The following is an 18,741-nucleotide window of genomic DNA, read 5'->3' on the forward strand; positions in this document are numbered from 1 at the left end:
AGTCCGCGAAAAATATTTATCCCATCATAAATAAACTGGTAGAATACAGGACGTGCTAAGTTTCTACTTGATAAATGAAGAAATTTTGGCTAAATGCAAACATACCTACATTTTGGTTGGATTATGTGAGATTAAATCATTTCCGTTTATATATCTTTATATAATTTCTCTTGTTTAATATTCTAAAACAAATTTTTAATGGTTTTGTGATATAAAAATAATTTTTATACTTTGAAATAACCTTTTATTTATATTGTTAAACACGAAAATATATTTTGATTTAGTGGTTTAAAGTATTCCTTACGTTTATCGTTTGACAAATTAATTACCTTTGTTTATAAATGTGTTGAAAGCGGATATATCGAAATTTTGTTTTGATTTAGGGATACAAAAATTAATTTTATTTTTTATGAATTATTAATCACCCTTGCTTAAATGTTTACAATTTTTACTTATAGTATATTTCTAAAAGTCAGTAAAGTCCACTTTATGTCCAAATGCATGCTTGCCATGAGGATTTCAGGCGAGATAGTCTTTCTCACGTTGCTCTTTGGGGTGAACACCTTCTTGACCCTGCTGTTCAGTCACTCCGTCATATCTGCCTCGCTCAGAGCAGTCCAACAGTAGACAAATGGAAATCAACTTATTCACAACACATACCAAACCAAACCCCATGGCACTACAGCCCTTGAAGGGCCTTGGCCTACCAAGCGACCGCTGCTCAGCCCGAAGGCCTGCAGATCACGAGGGGTCGTGTGGTCAGCACGACGAATCCTCTCGGCCATTATTCTTGGCTTTCTAGACCGGGGCCGCCATCTCACCGTCAGATAGCTCCTCAATTCTAATCACGTAGGCTGAGTGGACCTCGAACCAGCCCTCAGGTACAGGTAAAAATCCCTGACCTGGCCGGGAATCGAACCCGGGGCCTCCGGGTAAAAGGCAGGCACGCTACCCCTACACCACGGGGCCGGCTTCACAACACATATATACTTGAATTTAGTCCCTCGAAGAGAAAACACATCAGTACATCATTAAGTGGGTAGTGGCCACAGTTTTTTCATTGCTCTGCCAAGCAGTTAGGAGTACGAACATCAACTACTCGCACAAGTCCATCAGGTCCCTTGTGGACTTTATTCACTACAGCTAGTTTCCACTGTAGTGGGGGAGATGATCGTCCTTTAAGAGTGCAGGCATCCCTGGCTCGATATTCGCAACAGCTGTTGTCCATTTAACGCGTTGCTGAAGTTGGTTTAAATAGTCCACAGACCACCTCCTCCAGATCTGTTGAATAAACTGTTGTACTATTTGCCATCTGGACAGTCTGTTCATAGGAACAACTGTTCGGGTAGGGTCAGGGAGTGCTAAAATAGGACCACCAGTATGGAAATGACCGCGTGTAAGAACTTGAGAGTCATCAAGACTTCAAGGCTCATGACATAAAGTTCAAGAGTTCAGAAAGATCTGCGTTGACAGTGTACAAATCTTTTTAAATGTAAGACACTGGTTACATATCGCACAACGTATATGGTATTCCATGGATTTAACTCCGGCTTCCCAAAGTCCTCCGAAAAGGAGTGAATCCGCGGGGATGAAATGCCAGTCAAAACCAAGCTCTGCTACCAGTTGCTAGTTATATAAATATGCTATGTGCATGTGCTAGACCAGCCTATGTTATTCTTCTCGAATTCCATCGTCAGGGTTGGGCACAATTATCACTGAAGAATAAACAACCGGAAAACACAACACATACACAGGCAGAAAGGAAATGAAAAATATTAAAAAATCAGTAGTAGCTCCAGTCAACCTGAGGTAACGGGACGAAAAATACTTATCTAACGTAGTTTGCACGGACAGGGTCGAAAATTACCAGAGAGAAAACTCATGAACTGAACTCGAGCCTATTAAATCAAAAGGGTAAGATGAAGGATGTCCACAAATCTTACGATTTGAATAGTTATTAGGTACCAACAGTGGTCCATTACGCTGGTGCAAAGCAAATTTCCCCGATTGTTATTACACCGCTGACAGATGTTGCGATAGACACCCATTAAACCACTACACTTCACAGATGACTTGAACTAACTTATCACACCCGTCTTCAATAAATCGTCGACACACTTCTTCACAGCGGCAAGCTTGGGAGGAGAACAACTGAAGAGAGGAAGTCTAACAATTATGTCGCCTTTCAATTCAATGCGATAAGAAAATTCTTTAGAGCATCCTGGTTTTGCAGAGAGTACATCAGGGAATTCTTCTAGGAGGCTGTTCAATATGGAAGCTCGACTTTCAGACAGGACACTTTGAACATTATGCGAGCTACAGTTTCCAAACGGGTTTTCAAAGGGGAGCTTTCACTAGATCTAGAGCGAAATGCAAAAGAGCGAGTGATAAAATCGATGGATAATCCATTGGCTAACATGAAACCTGTGCCTGAGATTAGAGGAACATCCTCACCTTGAGGCAAGGTTCTTTGTGGTTCACACATGATGTATGCCCACTTGGACACCTGAACTTGCAGTTCTTTCGTCAATCAGTTTTTTGTCAAAGGAATGGTGTTGAAATGAAATGGCGTATGGCCTTTAGTGCCGGCAGTGTCCGAAAACATGTTCGGCTCGCCAGGTGCAGGTCTTTTGATTTGACTCCCATAGGCGACCTGTGCGTCGTGATGGGGATGAAATGATGATCAAGACGACACATACACACAGCCCCCGTGCCAGCGAAATTAAACAATGATGGTTAAAATTCCCGACCCTGCCGGGAAACGAACCCGGGACCCCTGTGACCATAGGCCAGCACGCTGACCATTTAGACATGGAGCCGGCCAATGGTACTGAATTTTCTTCGCAATAGTGACTGTCAAGAAAGCTGTGTGTCTGCTGACGATCGTGGTGTACTTCCTGTGGGGCGTATCAGAATTCATGAGAAAATTCACAACATCTCTTAGTATTGGAACTTCAACATCGTCCCAGATCTAGCTGTTCCCAGCTGGCAGCAGTGCTCGCGAGAAGGTACGCTCGCGAGATGTCGCTGTGGAACCATCGAGAGGGAGGACCGCCGTATTCGGCGTATGGCTGCGGCGCAGCGGACTGCATCTGCAATAGCAATTCGAGTGGCAGTTGGCACCACTGTGACGTAACGAACTCTTCGAAATCGGTTACTTGAAGGACAGCTCACAGTCAGACACCCTGTGGCGTGCATTCCACTTACACCAAACCACCGCCGTCTGCGATTTCAGTGGTATCCAGCGAGAGCTCATTGGAGGATGGAGTGGAGGTCCGTTGTGTTTTCCGATGAAAGCCGATCCTGCCTTGGTGCCAGTGATGGCCGTGTGTTGGTTAGGAGGAGGCCAGATGAGCGCCTGCATTCCACCTGTCTGCGGCGTCGACATACTGGACCTACACAGGGAGTTCTGGACTGGGGAGAAACTTCCTATGACAGCAGGAGCACTCTCGTGGTTATCCCACTTACCCTGACTGCAGATGTGTACGTCCGTCTGGTGATTCGACTTGTTTTGCTGCCATTCTCGAACAGAATTCCTGGGGTGTTTTCCAACATTATAATGCACGTCCCAATGCCGCTGTTGTAACCGAACGTGCTCTAAAGAGTGTCAACACGTTGGCCTGCTCGATCCCCCGATTTTTCCCCAGTCGAACACGAATGCAACATCACTGGACGACAAATTTAGCGTCATCCAAAACTATCATTAACCATCCCTGTGTCGACCGACCAAGTGCAACAGGCATGGGACTCCATCCCACAAGCTGACATCCGGCATCTATACGACACAATGCATGCATGTTTGTATGCCTGCATTCAACAGTCAGGCGATTACACCGGTTATTGATGGACCATCATGGCACCTTTGCAAAGGCTTTCCTCGCGCGGATATTAACCTGTAATCGTGTACCTTTAATTAAATATGTTACCTCGACAAATATATCGCCAAAATGTCCGTTTTCTACATTCCTTATTTCATGGTGTTTGGATATTTTTTTCCGCCAGTGTATTAGAGCCGGGCTGGGTATCTTAGACGGTTGAGGCGCTGGCCTTCTCACCCCTGCTCGACAGGTTCATTTGAAGATGCTCCAATACGTCAGCCTCGAGTCGGTAGATTTACTGGCACGTAAAAGAACTCCTGCGGGACTAAATGTCGAGGAAACTCGGCTTCTCCGAAAACCGTAAATGTAGTTAGTGTGACGTAAAGCAAATAACATTGTTATTATTAAAATATTAGAAATACTAATGACGGGGTAAGTTATGCATTCTTTCTTAATCCATTTATCGTGCAGGGTTGGTTTTTTCTCGGACTCAGTGAAGGATCACACCTCTATCGCCTCAAGGGCTGTTTCCTGAAGCGTGAGACTTTGGGTTGGGGATACACCTGGGGGGGAGGAAGAGTATCTCATCCAGGCAGCCTCACTTGCTGTGGTGAACAGGGGACTTGTAGAGAGACGGGAAGAATGGAAAAGGTAGACAAAGAAGAGGGAAGGAAACGGCCGTGGTTTTAAATTAGGTAGAGCCTACCAGCCCGGCATTACGAGTGCAGTTGTGGTACTATGATACAAACACTATGAAAGGATGGATGTCTGCAACTATATATTTAAGAATGTGGGAACAGTCGTAGTTAGTATTACTGAATTAATAAACAAAATAAAAACCAACACAAGAACGAACGCAAGGGACGGAAATTTGCGTATAATTTGGCTTAAAGTTTGGTGCCATGTGAGTTGCAAAGAAGAAGCTAAGGTATGTAGGAGAATAACAGCTTCAGGTGTACAAAATAAAATATGAGGATGAAACGGTGACTTAGGAGTGAATCATTAACCAATGATTATGATACAGAGGTTTGGAGGTAGAAGACGACAAAGTGCTAACTTAGTTTGGAGCGTTTTGGTGCATTCCTGTTAATATGCAGTGACGCATACGTTAACTACTGAAAGGACTATCCGAAGTATTTATAAATGTGTTTGTTTGTGTGTCAGTACTAGAAGGGGAACGTAGTCGTATATGGTATGACAAGATAAATTATATCAATAATACATAGATAATAATAATATACTCTTGTTATTATTGTCATACCAAGCGAATTGGTCGTGCGGTTAAGGGTGCGCAGCTGTGAGCTTGAATTCGGGAGATACTGGGTCGAAACCCTCTGTCGGCTGCCGTGAAGATGGTTTCCCGTAGTTTCCCTTTTTGGTACCAGGTAAATGCTGGGGCTGTACCTTAATTAAAGCAACGGCCGCTTCCTTCCCTCTCCTAGCCCTTTTCTATGCTATCGCCGCCACAAGACCTATGTGTGTGGGTGCGTTGTAAAGCCAATTGTAACTATTATCGTACGGAAATTGACGATTACAAATGAGGTTGTTTATTACTTCCTTTACAGAGATCTTAGCAGCAACTCCATTCAGAGGCTCGGAAATGCGGTGTTCAGAAGTGCTGGTTCCTTACGAAAATTGTAAGTATAAAGTATTCCATTTAGAAGATCAGTGTTTAAAACTGTTAGCAATATATGGTCCTGTAGAGTGTTTTATGTATTCATGAACGACTGACATATATTTAAATAATGGAACATGTCTTTGACACTTTAGTGATCATGTAGCTGCTCAGGTTGACAAACATTGAAGAGTGTACTATTATTTTTACAAAACTGTTAGTTATTCTTGTCGTTCATGTTGTTGATGGTATTTTTACGTTTTTGTTCATGATGGTGTTTATGATAACAATGATGATAATTCATGTTAGTCTGATCATTTACCCAAGGTTGTTGTGTTGCGGACTTATCACTGGATCACAAGATGTGAAATTATTTTCCAGTACGCTAGTCTAAATGTTCTGTCAATTAATTATAAAATATTATTAAATATCATTATCATGCAATATCATTATCATTAAATATCATTATTAAATATCACACTAATCTAAATCATTTCATCAGAATAAACTTACATTTTACCTTCAAATACACTGACTGACAGAGCAAATGCAACACCAAGAAGGAGTGGTCAGAACTTTATGCCAATTGCAGGGTGGACTGACGTCACTGAGGTATGCTCATGATGTGAAATGCGCCGCTGTGCTGCGCACGTAGCGAACGATAAATGGGACACGGCGTTGGCGAATGGCCCACTTCGTACCGTGATTTCTCAGCCGACAGTCATTGTAGAACGTGTTGTCGTGTGCCACAAGACACGTGTATAGCTAAGAATGCCAGGCCGCCGTCAACGGAGGCGTTTCCAGCAGACAGACGACTTTACGAGGGGTATGGTGATCGGGCTGAGAAGGGCAGGTTGGTCGCTTCGTCAAATCGCAGCCGATACCCATAGGGATGTGTCCACGGTGCAGCGCCTGTGGCGAAGATGGTTGGCGCAGGGACATGTGGCACGTGCGAGGGGTCAAGGCGCAGCCCGAGTGACGTCAGCACGCGAGGATCGGCGCATCCGCCGCCAAGCGGTGGCAGCCCCGCACGCCACGTCAACCGCCATTCTTCAGCATGTGCAAGACACCCTGGCTGTTCGAATATCGACCAGAACAATTTCCCGTCGATTGGTTGAAGGAGGCCTGCACTCCCGGCGTCCGCTCAGAAGACTACCATTGACTCCACAGCATAGACGTGCACGCCTGGCATGGTGCCGGGCTAGAGCGACTTGGATGAGGGAATGGCGGAACGTCGTGTTCTCCGATGAGTCACGCTTCTGTTCTGTCAGTGATAGTCACCGCAGACGAGTGTGGCGTCGGCGTGGAGAAAGGTCAAATCCGGCAGTAACTGTGGAGTGCCCTACCGCTAGACAACGCGGCATCATGGTTTGGGGCGCTATTGCGTATGATTCCACGTCACCTCTAGTGCGTATTCAAGGCACGTTAAATACCCACCGCTACGTGCAGCATGTGCTGCGGCCGGTGGCACTCCCGTACCTTCAGGGGCTGCCCAATGCTCTGTTTCAGCAGGATAATGCCCGCCCACACACTGCTCGCATCTCCCAAAAGGCTCTACGAGGTGTACAGATGCTTCCGTGGCCAGCGTACTCTCCGGATCTCTCACCAATCGAACACGTGTGGGATCTCATTGGACGCCGTTTGCAAACTCTGCCCCAGCCTCGTACGGACGACCAACTGTGGCAAATGGTTGACAGAGAATGGAGAACCATCCCTCAGGACACCATCCGCACTCTTATTGACTCTGTACCTCGACGTATTTCTGCGTGCATCGCCGCTCGCGGTGGTCCTACATCCTACTGAGTCGATGCCGTGCGCATTGTGTAACCTGCATATCGGTTTGAAATAAACATCAATTATTCGTCCGTGCCGTCTCTGTTTTTTCCCCAACTTTCATCCCTTTCGAACCACTCCTTCTTGGTGTTGCATTTGCTCTGTCAGTCAGTGTACATGTTTAGTTTCATATCAAAATATACGTACTAATTGCGTCTCACGAGATGTTGCTGAAGCTTGCAGGTACGGCACGAATAACAGATACTACACTCAGCTACAAACATTAGTCGATATAAACAGTGTGAGCTCTCTGAAACCATTATTAAACTGATCATTGAAATGGCTTATGGCTTTTAGTGCCGGGAGTGTCCGAGGACAAGTTCGGCTTGCTAGATTCAGGTCTTTTGATTTGATTACCGTTGGCGACCTGCGTGTCGTGATGAAGATGAAATGATGATGAGGACGACACATACACCCAGACCCGGGCCAAAGAAATTAATCAGTTATGGTTAAAATTCCCGACCCTGCCGGGAATCGAACCCAGGACCCCTGCCACCAAAGGCCAGCACGCTAACCATTTAGCCGTGGAGCCAGACAACCGATCATTATGCCGTATTTACAGCAAGTGTGTATCTAAAACGCAGTTGCACTACCGGTTTGAAACTTCAGAGCAGCACCTAAGTTCATAAGAGTTAAAGCCGACGGAACCGATGTTTATTGCCAGGTCTTGAGACTTGAGATTGGCGCATGCGCAGCAATAGCAGTGCTTACCCAGCAAGCATGCGACTTTTCTCCAGACGAACACAGTAGGCTACGTTCAGTATGTAGTATCATATATGCTCCTCCATTTCCCTCATCCAGCTCCTGCCGGGTTGGGGCATTTATGGCACTTCTTCACCTTCCTCTCTCCTTTCACCATTCCTCTTCCATCATTTTGTTCCAGTCCAGGTTTTTCTCCCTGCACTCCACTTAATTGAATCAATTCCTATTGTTCTATGTCTCCCTCTCGCTCTCTTTCCTTCGAACTTTATCCTCATCATCTGTTTTCTTATCCATTTCTACTCTTTCGTTTACATACCCAAACCATCTCAGTTTATTCCTATCAATTTTCTCATGTAGGTTTGTCAGTCCGAATTCCTTTCTGACATCTTCGTTTCCCATTCTGCCTTTCGTTTTCTTCTTTAACGTTAGATTTTAACTTCACTGGCTTGAATTGTACTCTCCTCCCCACTTGTCACTAGCCAGGTCTCAGCTACTCAAGTCAATATGAGTGCATCATACATATGTATGTAGTGTATTAAACCAATATTCACATCACAATCAATCAACCTGTCACCACTGATTTGCATTTAGTGCTTTCGCCCAAGTGGAAGATTCCCCATCAGTTTCTTACCTAGGCTCTTCTTAAATATTTTCAAAGACGTTGGAAATGTATCAAATATTTCCCTAATATCATGTATGTTCACTGAGTGTTAGGTTTCTATTTACGTAAAGTTGATCAATTTTGTACTCAGATGCTCCTCGGAAGAAAAAAAATGTACGAAGTGGTCATGTTTACTTTCCCATGCATCGCTAAGCTGTAAGTGCTGATATATCCTTTCAAATGCTGGGGATGGGTTGAATTCTCCTCTCTGGTCTTTGTCGTGTAAAACAAAGTTAAAATCCCCACCGAAAATTAGATCTTTATAGCTACAGAATGTCGTAAATAGAATGGTAGTTGTGTGGTCAGAAACTCCTCTCGCTCATGGCGACGTTGTGTTCCAGAGAGCAGGTAGATTTTTATTTACTGTCTGTTATCTTCTGTTAAAATTTACGTTATTCTCCAACTCGGGGTTATCTAACAAATTGTAATGCTTAATACAGATCTGTATATAATTTTAGCATATCTCAAGTCTTAACAGGATTGGTAATATATTGGTAATTGTTTCCAAGGTCTGGCCAATACATACACGTTAGCTTCTTGTGGGAAATGTATATCAATGTCATAACCTATATAAATAAAGTTGTACGGGGTCCTATGTCTGTAATTACGTTTGTTTAACCAATTTTTCAGATATTTATCCGTTTTGTCAACCGTATCATTCGTTTTTATCTTTCGTGTCTGTTTGCCCGTCTGTTCCACCATCACAGCGAAATGGCTGGAGAGATCTCCAACAAACTTCATATTTAGAGTATACTCATCTAGGAGCAGATTTACATATGTATATTACTTAAAAATCGCTAAATAGACTGGGGATTTGTAGGAAAACCAGAACAGGGTTCGTGAATTTTCTCTTATACTCTTGATATTCTGTAAAATCCGTATTGTACCAGGAACCGCCAGCGGTCTGAAACATAATTTATTTCAGCGCGAGGTACTGCGAAGTAAACAAAGTCACAACTGGAACTTTTGGTGAGAGAGCGAGTAACTACGTCACGACCTTCACGCAAGGAAGTGACATTGCTGTGACGCGCCGATCACGTGTACAGCGCGTGATTGCATGGAAACGAATGGGACTTATTTTTACGATATCTTGATCCGGATAATCTATCAAATAATGGAATATGTCATTTTGTAGCCCATCATTTGAAAGCAAACATAACCAAATTTCAAGTGAATCGTCCCACGGATTTACGAGTATTTCCACCTCAAAGGAGATCAATCCTGCCTCGGCAGAATGATATAAAAGGACAGGGATTCGGCAAGTAAAAGTCAGTTCATAAATAGCAGCTGAAGGAACAACACAATGTTGTACGCGAGTGACTGCGCCAAGGTTCGAACATAGCCACCACGAGTGAGGTTCGCCGGTAAGAACTCTGCCGTAATTGTCGTCAAAAGACTTGTATTCAAAGTGTTACTTTTGGAATTACAAATTTTTCGAAAATTAAAATCCGAACTTAGTTTTCACGAACTACTAGGACTATTTCGAGAATGTGTGACAATAACATAAACTGTGGAATAATGCCGTTGAACTTCAACTCAGTTGAAAGCGATTGTGCAGAACTTGTACTCACAACAGATTTATTTTCAATTGAAACATTTCTAATTTAAAAGCGTGTGCGTATTAACGCAATTGTCCAGTGAAATACTTAAATACTTAGTCTGTTAAAACCAATAACGCAATAAAACTGCTTAACGACTGGTATTTAATTAAAGTGTGATTAACTTTAAACAGCATCAAAACATTCGTCGCGGGTGAACAAGACAGTGCCGCATTAGACGATTTATTCTTTGTAACACTCCAGCTATTTGAACGTACAAACATTCATGAGTTTAAAACACTTTGACTGTTTGAAAATAGAACTTTCCTTCTTGTGTCATATCAATGATTATATTGGAACTGTGTTTTTCCTCTGAACAGTTCTTCCGATAAATGAGCTTTCATAATTTTGCTGCCAGTGTTAAGAACAGTGAACAAGTGCGCATTACAAAATACCGTGCATACTTTTATGAAGTGCAAATACGAGTTATTTTGAATAGGACGCTGCCAAGCAATCATAGTCAGTTGAACTTTCACATGTTCGCTAACACTACACAGTGACGCGTGAAATCGTGACAGGTGCCTATTTCTCGTAATCATGATATACCTGCCGCTACACAAGCTGAATCTCGAATCGACGTGGGAAGTGTCAACAAGGGAATGGAACTGCGGTATCAACGTGGGATATGGAGCGTGGTGCTATGGTGATGACTTCACGACATCGGCTGCCTATGGTAACTACTTGCTGTTCGCTGACCAGCAGCTATCCACATTCCAGTCCTGGGTTCCAATAAAAACAGGTGATATGAAGTGCATTTTAAACCACTTTTAAAACGAGTGCATAAAATTCTACAAAAACTAACTTTCTTCTTGCCAAGTGGAATAGTAAAATCAGTGACTTCGTTTAGCAGCTTTACGAACAATTATAACAACGCTCATTGGAAACTAGATTTTAACTAAATTCTAGTTTGCGTTATTTTCGAAGTGTTAAATTTTTTATACATATAAAAACTTTTAGGGAGAACTTCACAAACTTTGAAAGTGAAAGAGTATTTATTTTAAAGTGAAGGAATATTTATTATTATTTAAAAGACTGTAGGAAACAAGTGAAATTTATTATTTAAAAGACTGTAGGAAACAAGTGAAATTTATTATTTAAAAAGACTGTAGGGAAAACAATTCAGTATTTGGAATTTGAAATTTGATCTTCTGGCGAAAGACATTCATTTCAATTAATTTATGGTGACTTACGTAAAAACAAATTATTTTCAAAACATCAAGATAAAGGCAATCTTTTGTGGATATCATGTTTTTAAACCAGGCAAACATTGCATTACGAAAATTTCGTAAAATAACTTGCTTTAATGTTTAAATAATTAGCCAATGAAACAAATATTTCATGAAAAGGAGTAGGAATAATACAGTAGGAAACATTGCCCATAAATACATGGTGGTGAATAAATGGAGTTTTAATCCCAACTATTATTTTGCTCTGCGTACGCCTCTCTGTACCTGCTCCATAAGAGCCGTCAACCCCTGCGTGAAGATTCTCATGCCCAGATCCCTAATCGTTTCTCGGTACAGAGAGCTATTAAATGGTCGCCCATCTTAAGGAGCGTCGAAAGGAGATATACCACGTTGAGGATATATCATTCAAACACTCGGTTCTTGAGATATACCCCAACAGAAACTTCCGTTGCAATGCTACCTCACTGTCATTACTTTTAAAATACGCTTCGAACACAAAAGCGTGATGCGCAGAGATCAAATACTCGTTTGTTACTAAATGGCACCCGTACTGTTACAACCTGCCAAAAAAAGCGTCAAAAGAGAAATCATCTCATCATTTTCCACCAGGAATTAACCTGAAAATCATTTTGATGTAGGCTGAGTGAACCTCAGGACCATATGCACCTCTGGAAATGGAAATCTCGTTTCTTAAATATTTCAACTTCCTGATGGGCAATCGAACCCAAATCCTTTCGGGTCAACCGACCACGCTTTTACCGCCTTGGCCAGGCAGTCCCATGCTCTTCTCAGTTTCATTCTCAGTCTTAGGTAGTACGTACTGCTATCCATTAACAGTGTTATATTAACAGTGTGAAGTAAGGTTGTTGCATTGAAACATATGAAGGTGATGCAATAGTAACTAGTCTATCCGGTATTTTCCCTCGGCAGCTAAAGATCGAATACTGGAATACTGTAATATATTCGAAACGTTATTAAATTCCTTCCTCGTCATCTCCCCGTACCTGACCATCATTACCTGCCAACGCATACAGACACATCTCGGCAGTTCTCATTTCCTTCCTCCACTACCGTCCGGCTCCATGGCTAAATGATTAGCGTACTGGCCTTGGGTCACAGGGGTCCCGGGTTCGATTCCCGGCAGGGTCGGGAATTTTAACCTTAATTGGTTAATTTCGCTGGCACGGGGGCTGGGTCTTCATTATCATTTCATCCTCATCACGACGCGCAGGTCGCCTACGGGTATTAAATCAAAAGACCTGCACCTGGCTATCCGAACATGTCCTCGGACACTCCCGGCGTTAAAAGCCATATGCCATTTCATTTCATTTTACTGTCCTGTAACGTTTTAGGGAACACTGGTGGATTTTACAGTCCTAGTCACCTGAAAAAATGAGGACCATGACTCAGAATTCCACCTGCTATTCCATAGCAACTGTCTTCCCGACTCTAAGAACCACTTCCTTGGCCATTCAGCCGTTGCTCTTCGTTCACGAACTAGACCATGACTGCAGTAACACACATCATGAACCACTCGAAAAAAGCTTAGATTTTGCGGAATTATTGGTGGGGTTCTAAGTTGTTGTTTTTTTAGGTGCGACTGTGGTATTTCTCAGTACAATGCGATTACAAATACATATATTGTATTTATGTAATAAACTACTATCCAGAAAAATTCTAATTTGAAGAAATAAAATAACCGGGATATTTCCGGCAGAATAAAAACCATTATAGAAGAATTGAAGCTCCTATCGAAAGCACCTGTATCATTTATGAGGAAAAAGTTATGGATATACCGCCTAGCTCCACCTGAGTATGCTAGAATTTCTACTTTACCCTTCTTCTCAATATTTCCCCTTCAACCTGCCGAGTTTAACTCTTCTGATTCTGACGTTATTATATTTCAAAAGCCTAGAGAATCTAATTCATTCCCTTTATTTAGGTAATACTATCAATTTTCAAAGTGACGCTCGTCGTTGGTTCATCTACACGAAATGTTAAAAAGACTTTCTCCTAAAACATCGGTGAGGTGTGACGAAACTCTGAATTGGGTCACGTGAATGTATTGAATGTATTGTCCCTCTTCATTTGCTTGCAGAGTGACAGACGAATTTCGGTTCTGCTGCTTAGCACGTCATGTTACGCTGTGCCTTCCTGCGCCTGACGAGTTCTCGTCTTGTGAAGATCTCATGTCAAACCTCGTCCTGAGAGTCTGCGTGTGGGTTTTGGGAGTTGGAGCCACGTTAGGAAACATCCTAGTCATCGCTTGGCGAACACGCTTCAAGCACACTAACCAGGTAAGAGATCTTCTAACCAACCTTCTTTTCGTTGCCCAAGTACACATTTTTATATAACTATAATTACAGAAGGCTTCAGAATACCTGGAATGCTCAAATGATCTTATAGAGAATTGATAAGCATTTTTTCCCCTTGCGTTAGGGATAATGAAGGACATGAGTATACGTGCCAACCATGCCATCTTTGCCCAGTACATTTTCCGGGCAGGTGCCTTTATTACTTTTCATATAAGTGAGGAAAATTAGATATAAATTAAGACGTATATATAATTCATTGTCAAAGGGAGCTTTTCAATTAAAACGAATTTCTAAATTTTGATGTGTGCTAAAACTGCTGAAGTACTTTCGCAATTGTAACGACGCAAGTATCCTAGATAAGAGTTGCCAGTAGTTATTAAGACCAAAATATCAGGGCATTCATTAATTAGTATATTTAATTTCCCCATAGTATTGAGTTACTTGTTAGGAAATAAGTAGAGATTATAGAAATTGCTTTAAGTACAATAACTTTCACTATCCCTTTCCATATGCAGTATAATACCCGAAATGTTGTCTTGCTTTCACTGCTTTCTTACGTCGTACGCAAAAATTATTTTCACACGTTCTCCATAAGTTTGATCTGATAACATATAATACTATCTAACATATTTGAAATCATGATCTAAGATGTTTGAATATACGACCCCGTGGTAAAAGCTTTCGATGAACTGTCAGACTAGTCTAATCTGAGTGCTATGTCTTTTTCTTTTGTTACAGGTTCATTCATTTTTAATAACCAACTTGGCAATAGGAGACTTGTTCATGGGCTTGTACCTGCTAATCATAGCGGCAGTGGACGCGCATTATCGTGGAGTGTATTTCATACACGACTCAGCCTGGCGGAGCAGCGAACTCTGTAATCTGGCAGGATTCATCAGCACATTCTCCAGCGAGCTCTCCGTCTTCACTTTGACAGGTAAGTGTTATTTGTTTTCCAAATCACTGAATTCCGTTCACAGCATACTTTTACTGCTATGATAATGTTATCTTCACGAACTGAACCTATTAAGTGAACTCCGTCGGTATCATGATTTCTTTCGCGGATCAGTATTTCACATTCAGTGGTAAGTAAATCAGTAATTAGGCAATAGTCTGAAATACCAAAGAAGGGTTAATAAAGAAAACAAGAAAGAAGAAAGAAAGAAAGAAAGAAAGAAAGAAAGAAAGAAAGAAAGAAAGAAAGAAAGAAAGAAAAGAAAAGAAAGAAAGCCGTGCTGAGTGGATCAGACGGTCGAGGCAATGGCCTTCTGTCTCCAACTCAGAAGTTTCGATCCTGGCTCAGTCCGGTGGTATTTGAAAGTGTTCAAGTACGTCAGCCTCGTGCTGGTAGATTTACAGGCACGTAAAAGAACTCCTATGGGACTAAATTCCGGCACCTCGGCGTCTCAGGAAACCGCATAACTAGTTAGTAGAACGTAAAGCCAATAACATTATTATTATTATTATTATTATTATTATTATTATTATTATTATTATTATTATTAAAGAAAGGAAGAAATATTCCTGGGAATGGATAGGCTGCTCATTTGGTTCCTATTGGCTGTCCGGTGGCTGAGTTTCTAACGAGTCCTGTGAGAACCACACAGTCCCTTCATAGCTACCTGGATAATTCGGAAAACAAGTTTCGCCAGTCTGGTATGCCCAGGACCTTCTATTATTAAATCAAACGTCAATTTTATATTGACATGTAATTTCTGTAAACAATGAGATGTTTATCATATCCTTTCACGACCTTTAGAAGGCTAATCTGATAAAACTGCGTACCCTCCAGCCGAAAAATGGCAGAAAATGCGTTATTCGCTTCATCGTTGCAGTCTAACGGTATCCAGACAGCGCCTTCTTGAAAGTGGAAATCACTGTATTGAAACGGGAATGTCACAGCGACATTCATTATCAAAGTATTTCTGGTGCATACGAGCGCTACTCGTAACAACAGCTGTACGAGAGGTTTGAAAAGACCGCTGTGCGCGCAGGTGACGGATGTAGCAGGTATGCACCCAACCTGCTCGCTGATGGAAAGCCAGCCGAGGACATATGACGTAGCCATCGAACATTCGATTCTTTCCATCTCACGATTTCCAGAACCGAATTCAATACACAAATTTCAATTGCATCATCGTGTAGCCCCTACAACAGACGGTAGAATACCAAATTTCAATAAAATCGGCGGTGGGATAGTCCAGAAATTAAAGATAGAAGTTCAACGAATCAGAAGCCACGATACCCGGACTACGGGTATAAAAAGAGCCAGTTGTGTTAGCTTAAATCAGTATCTGTGTGGAAGATATCGATCAGCGATCGTTACTCTCTTCGGCAGACTGCCAACGGAAGTTGTGTTTACGGAAATTACTAGCGTTCGTGTCTGTGGAGGTACAAATTCCTAAGTGCCGAAGGTGGAAACTTTGAACTCTATTTTTGTGCGAGATATGAAGTGATATAATATTTTGAGTCTCAACAGCTGGTAGACTTGTGTATAAAAACTTGAACAGTTCGAGTAATTAACATTCTTGAGAACGGGACTAAATTCTCCGAGCGAATAATCATAAATTATTATCAACCTGCATAAAATGGGCTGACTCGCCACATAATAGTTTATCGTCGTGTTATTGTACATGTTCAGGGAAGTGATAGTTCAGTTACAAACGAGACCATTTGTCTCATGTCAGTCTTTCGCAACGAACTGTATCATGATAATTACTAAAGACTGTATTGTTTATTTGTTATACAGTGTTAATTTCTTTCTTTCAAACTATGTTGATCACGTTATAATCATTCCCTTTAGGTTCATAACATTGTGTCTTAATGACTTAATTTATTACGTAAAAACTTCTTTCATAACACAATTTATTTTCATGAGATTGTGCCTTAGTGACAGAATGGATTCGAGGTTTTTGAACTGTGTTCGTTAAGTAGCCTTGCTGCACTAGAACAGTGCATCGAACGACAATCATTTCATTTATGTTGAACTGTGTTAATCTTCCTCTTACGTTATGAGCTAAATAACTTGTAAATTCTACGAAATGTGTTGAGTAGTAATATTCAGTGAAGGTACTAATTTGCAAAATTTGCAGTGCAGTAAAGGTGTCGTACCAGATCTCATGGACTTTCTGTGCGATGCCTATACATTTATTTACTCCGTTCATGAGACCGAAGTGGAATTAAACGCTGAATCAATAATTCCACATTGCACGCAATCGATCATCTGGCGTCAGACTCTCGGGTTCGGTCCCGATCCTCATCGAACCTTCAGGAATTCTCAACAGCCGTGGGATAACGTGGTGCAATGGGGCTGAGAGGAGATCCAGGGTGAGGGGGAAGGAGTTCGGCAATGCAGGATTTCGCTGACGCCGATGCTGAGAGACAGCGTCACTTTCAACCACTGTTTTGAATTTCTCAAATTCGTCCTTCACATCTGTAAAAGGTGATATATTTCTTGTCTAACTTGAAAAAAGAAAGACTTAAATTTCAAAGAACTTATTCAAATACCCTTCTGTCTGTGGGTCCTAGCATGGAATGTACACGCACTGGCGTCAACCCACGCTCTCCGATAAAGCTAAACTACGGGTGTTCCTGTTCCAGAATGTAAGATCGGGCGTGTAGGAGGGATGGTCCGTGCGTCCCCAACCAAACACTCCCAGAAAAGGTGCCGTTAGTGCCACCAAGTAGGATCTCACACTGACTTGCAGAAGACGTAAGCAGTCGAATAGTGACTTTCAACCTTGCCAGTCTACCACAGTATCACTCAGCATCCACCGCCCCATTAAGATGGGAATCGAGCAACAGAACATGTTTTGCACCTAAAAAATGCTGACCGCATTGCCGGCAGATCAACTTTAAACTTCTTTATGGCAGGAAAGCTTGGATGCCTTCCTATCATGGACGAACAACTTATTTCCAGGTTGTAGGGGTAGGGAAAGAACTTTTCTCCCTCTTGACAACGTGGAACAGAAACTGTTTGTTTTCCTGTTCGTAAAGAAGAAGATCCTGCACACTGATGCCCATTCTTCGGAACGTATGACTCTCAGTCAACTGTTTAGGTACCCTTCGTTCTGCAGCTTTGCGTTACTCCAATTATGTGCTGCATACCGGCACGTCGTCAACAGGATGAGGTGAACGTCACGCAAGATGACCTACCAAACGGCGAAAATCACACGAATGGTGGTGGTAGTGATTATTGTTTTACGAGGAAGTACAATTAAGCAACCATCCTCTATTAACACTAATCAAAGGAAAAGTGGAAGGGGTCTGACATTTGGAAATATGTAGGTATCAGAAAAAGAAAGGCAAAAGCCATGAAGGGTATTCAAATGAAAGAATCCCTATAATACAGTTGACCAAGGGAGGTCGGATAAGACAGAAGAAGTGAGGATCGTGGTACAAGTAAGCGGAAGCAATACCAGGACTCGACTGAGGGTGGCGTGGTCGTCAACACACGCTCCCAAGTTAAGAGCACCTGGAGCGGAACCCACACGTGCGAAGTTAATTTCTGTAGTCGATGTTGACGAGCGTCCTGGCCACTTCTCGTCTATCACATCAGGTCAGGATCATACATCTCAACAAGCCGCGTATCGATTTCTATACTATTCGTGTCACGCATCTATTTATATCGGACAACCTCCTTTGTCCACGTATGTAACAAACGTCAATCAGCCGTTGTGATGCAAGAGCTTTATGGCGGGGGCATGTTTACTGCGGACGTCGCTCACTACAAGCTACTCTTGTATTACCGGACTTCTCTATAGGTTAACAACCGGCTCCTCAAAGGGCTGCCTGGGAGCGAGTGTAATACGAACAGGAAAAAGGGGAGTTACCAGTTGTCTTTCTTTATTTGTTTCAAGTTTGATGCTCACGCGAACTAGCACAGTATGAAACAAGACGACAAGATATCGCAACATCGCACTTCACTCCATGAGGGTTTGACAAGCAACTGCCGTCCAGCATTTTTCTGGTTTTGATTGAATACCGTCTGGCTATCACTGGTATGGCTTGAG

The 18,741-nt window shown here is 42.2% G+C and overlaps 1 protein-coding gene across 1 annotated transcript in view; it reads left to right on the forward strand.

The window, feature by feature from the left end:
- The window catches only part of LOC136858487 (G-protein coupled receptor GRL101-like), an 826,319-nt gene that overhangs the window by 754,401 nt on the left and 53,177 nt on the right, over positions 1-18,741 (forward strand). Inside the window, exons 20-22 of the mRNA XM_068225625.1 lie at positions 5,384-5,455; positions 13,513-13,711; positions 14,468-14,666. Coding sequence (XP_068081726.1) covers positions 5,384-5,455; positions 13,513-13,711; positions 14,468-14,666 — 470 coding nt within the window. The remainder of the gene's footprint in view (positions 1-5,383; positions 5,456-13,512; positions 13,712-14,467; positions 14,667-18,741) is intronic.

This window comes from Anabrus simplex, chromosome 1 (assembly GCF_040414725.1).
Source record: "Anabrus simplex isolate iqAnaSimp1 chromosome 1, ASM4041472v1, whole genome shotgun sequence".
NCBI classification, from domain to species: Eukaryota; Metazoa; Arthropoda; class Insecta; order Orthoptera; family Tettigoniidae; genus Anabrus; species Anabrus simplex.